The following is a 1,068-nucleotide window of genomic DNA, read 5'->3' as shown; positions in this document are numbered from 1 at the left end:
CCCCAGGTGTCCCCAAGCCCCCCCAGATGTGTCCCCAAATCCCCCAGGTGTGCCCTCACCGCGGCGGTTGGGCTGCATGGACTCCCCGCGCCGGCTGGCCCCGTCCCTCAGGCTGGGCGGGACGTACTTGCCCGTCTTGCTCACCTGGGCGGCCACCGGCTCCGGCTCTGCGGGGACGGGGGGGCAGAGCGTGAGAAACGGGGGGAATTCCCCCAAAAAAAGCAGGATTTGGGGCTCCTGCCCCCGGGAATCTTCTCTTTTCCCCCGTGGACGGCCCCAGGTGCTCGGCAGCTCCACCACAGCGACCCCGGGGCCACCACAGCGACCCCAGGGCCACCACACCCCAATGACCCCAAATGTCCCCCAGTGCCGAGCCACGGCACTGCACGAAAATGGGGGAAAAACGGGAAAAATTCCCAAAAAAAGCGGGATTTGGGGCTCCTGCCCCCAGGAATCTTCTCCTTTTCCCCCATGGACGGCCCCAGGTGCTCGGCAGCTCCACCACAGCGACCCCGGGGCCACCACAACGACCCCGAACGTCGCCAACCTCTGGGAGCCCACACGGAAATGGGGGAAAAGGTGGGAAAAACTCCCCAAAAAAGCGGGATTTGGGGCTCCTACCCCCGGGAATCTTCTCCTTTTCCCCTGTGGACAGCCCCAGCTGCTCGGCCAGCTCCTTCTGCATGGGGCCCAGCGTGTCCTTGTAGGGGCAGCGCGTGGTCCAGTGGTCGCCCTTGCAGATGCGGCAGGACACGATCTTCTGGCCCTTGAGCTTGTTCATGGGGTCCTCCTCCTCCTGGCAGTTGAGGTCCTGCAGGGACAGCGGGGTCACACCTGGGGGCACCTGGAGATACCTGGAGATACCTGGGGGCAGCTGGGCACACACCTGGGGATACCTGGGTCACACCTGAACACACCTGGGCACACCTGGGGCACACCTGGGGGGCACACCTGTCCCCTGTCCCCGTCCCCATCCCTGTCCCTGTCCCCGTCCCTGTCCCCAGCCCTGTCCCCGTCCCTGTCCCCGTCCCCATCCCCTGTCCCCGTCCCTGTCCCAGCCCTGTCCCC

General features: G+C 66.3%; 1 protein-coding gene across 1 annotated transcript in view; it reads right to left on the bottom strand.

The window, feature by feature from the left end:
- Window positions 1-8: 8 nt before the first annotated feature.
- Window positions 9-1,068, bottom strand: part of EIF3G (eukaryotic translation initiation factor 3 subunit G) — a gene marked incomplete at its 3' end in the record, with an annotated part of 5,180 nt that continues 4,120 nt past the window's right edge. The window contains exons 7-8 of the mRNA XM_042020222.1: window positions 622-811; window positions 9-167 (exon numbers count right to left, since the gene is read on the bottom strand). Coding sequence (XP_041876156.1) covers window positions 9-167; window positions 622-811 — 349 coding nt within the window. The remainder of the gene's footprint in view (window positions 168-621; window positions 812-1,068) is intronic.

The sequence above is a fragment of the Corvus kubaryi genome, unplaced genomic scaffold (genome assembly GCF_017639235.1).
Source record: "Corvus kubaryi isolate FWS band 111438036 unplaced genomic scaffold, C.kubaryi_AGA036_p1.0 36909, whole genome shotgun sequence".
Taxonomy (NCBI): Eukaryota; Metazoa; Chordata; class Aves; order Passeriformes; family Corvidae; genus Corvus; species Corvus kubaryi.
Note: the sequence above shows the minus strand (reverse complement) of the source record. Positions and strands in the feature narration are given on the sequence as shown.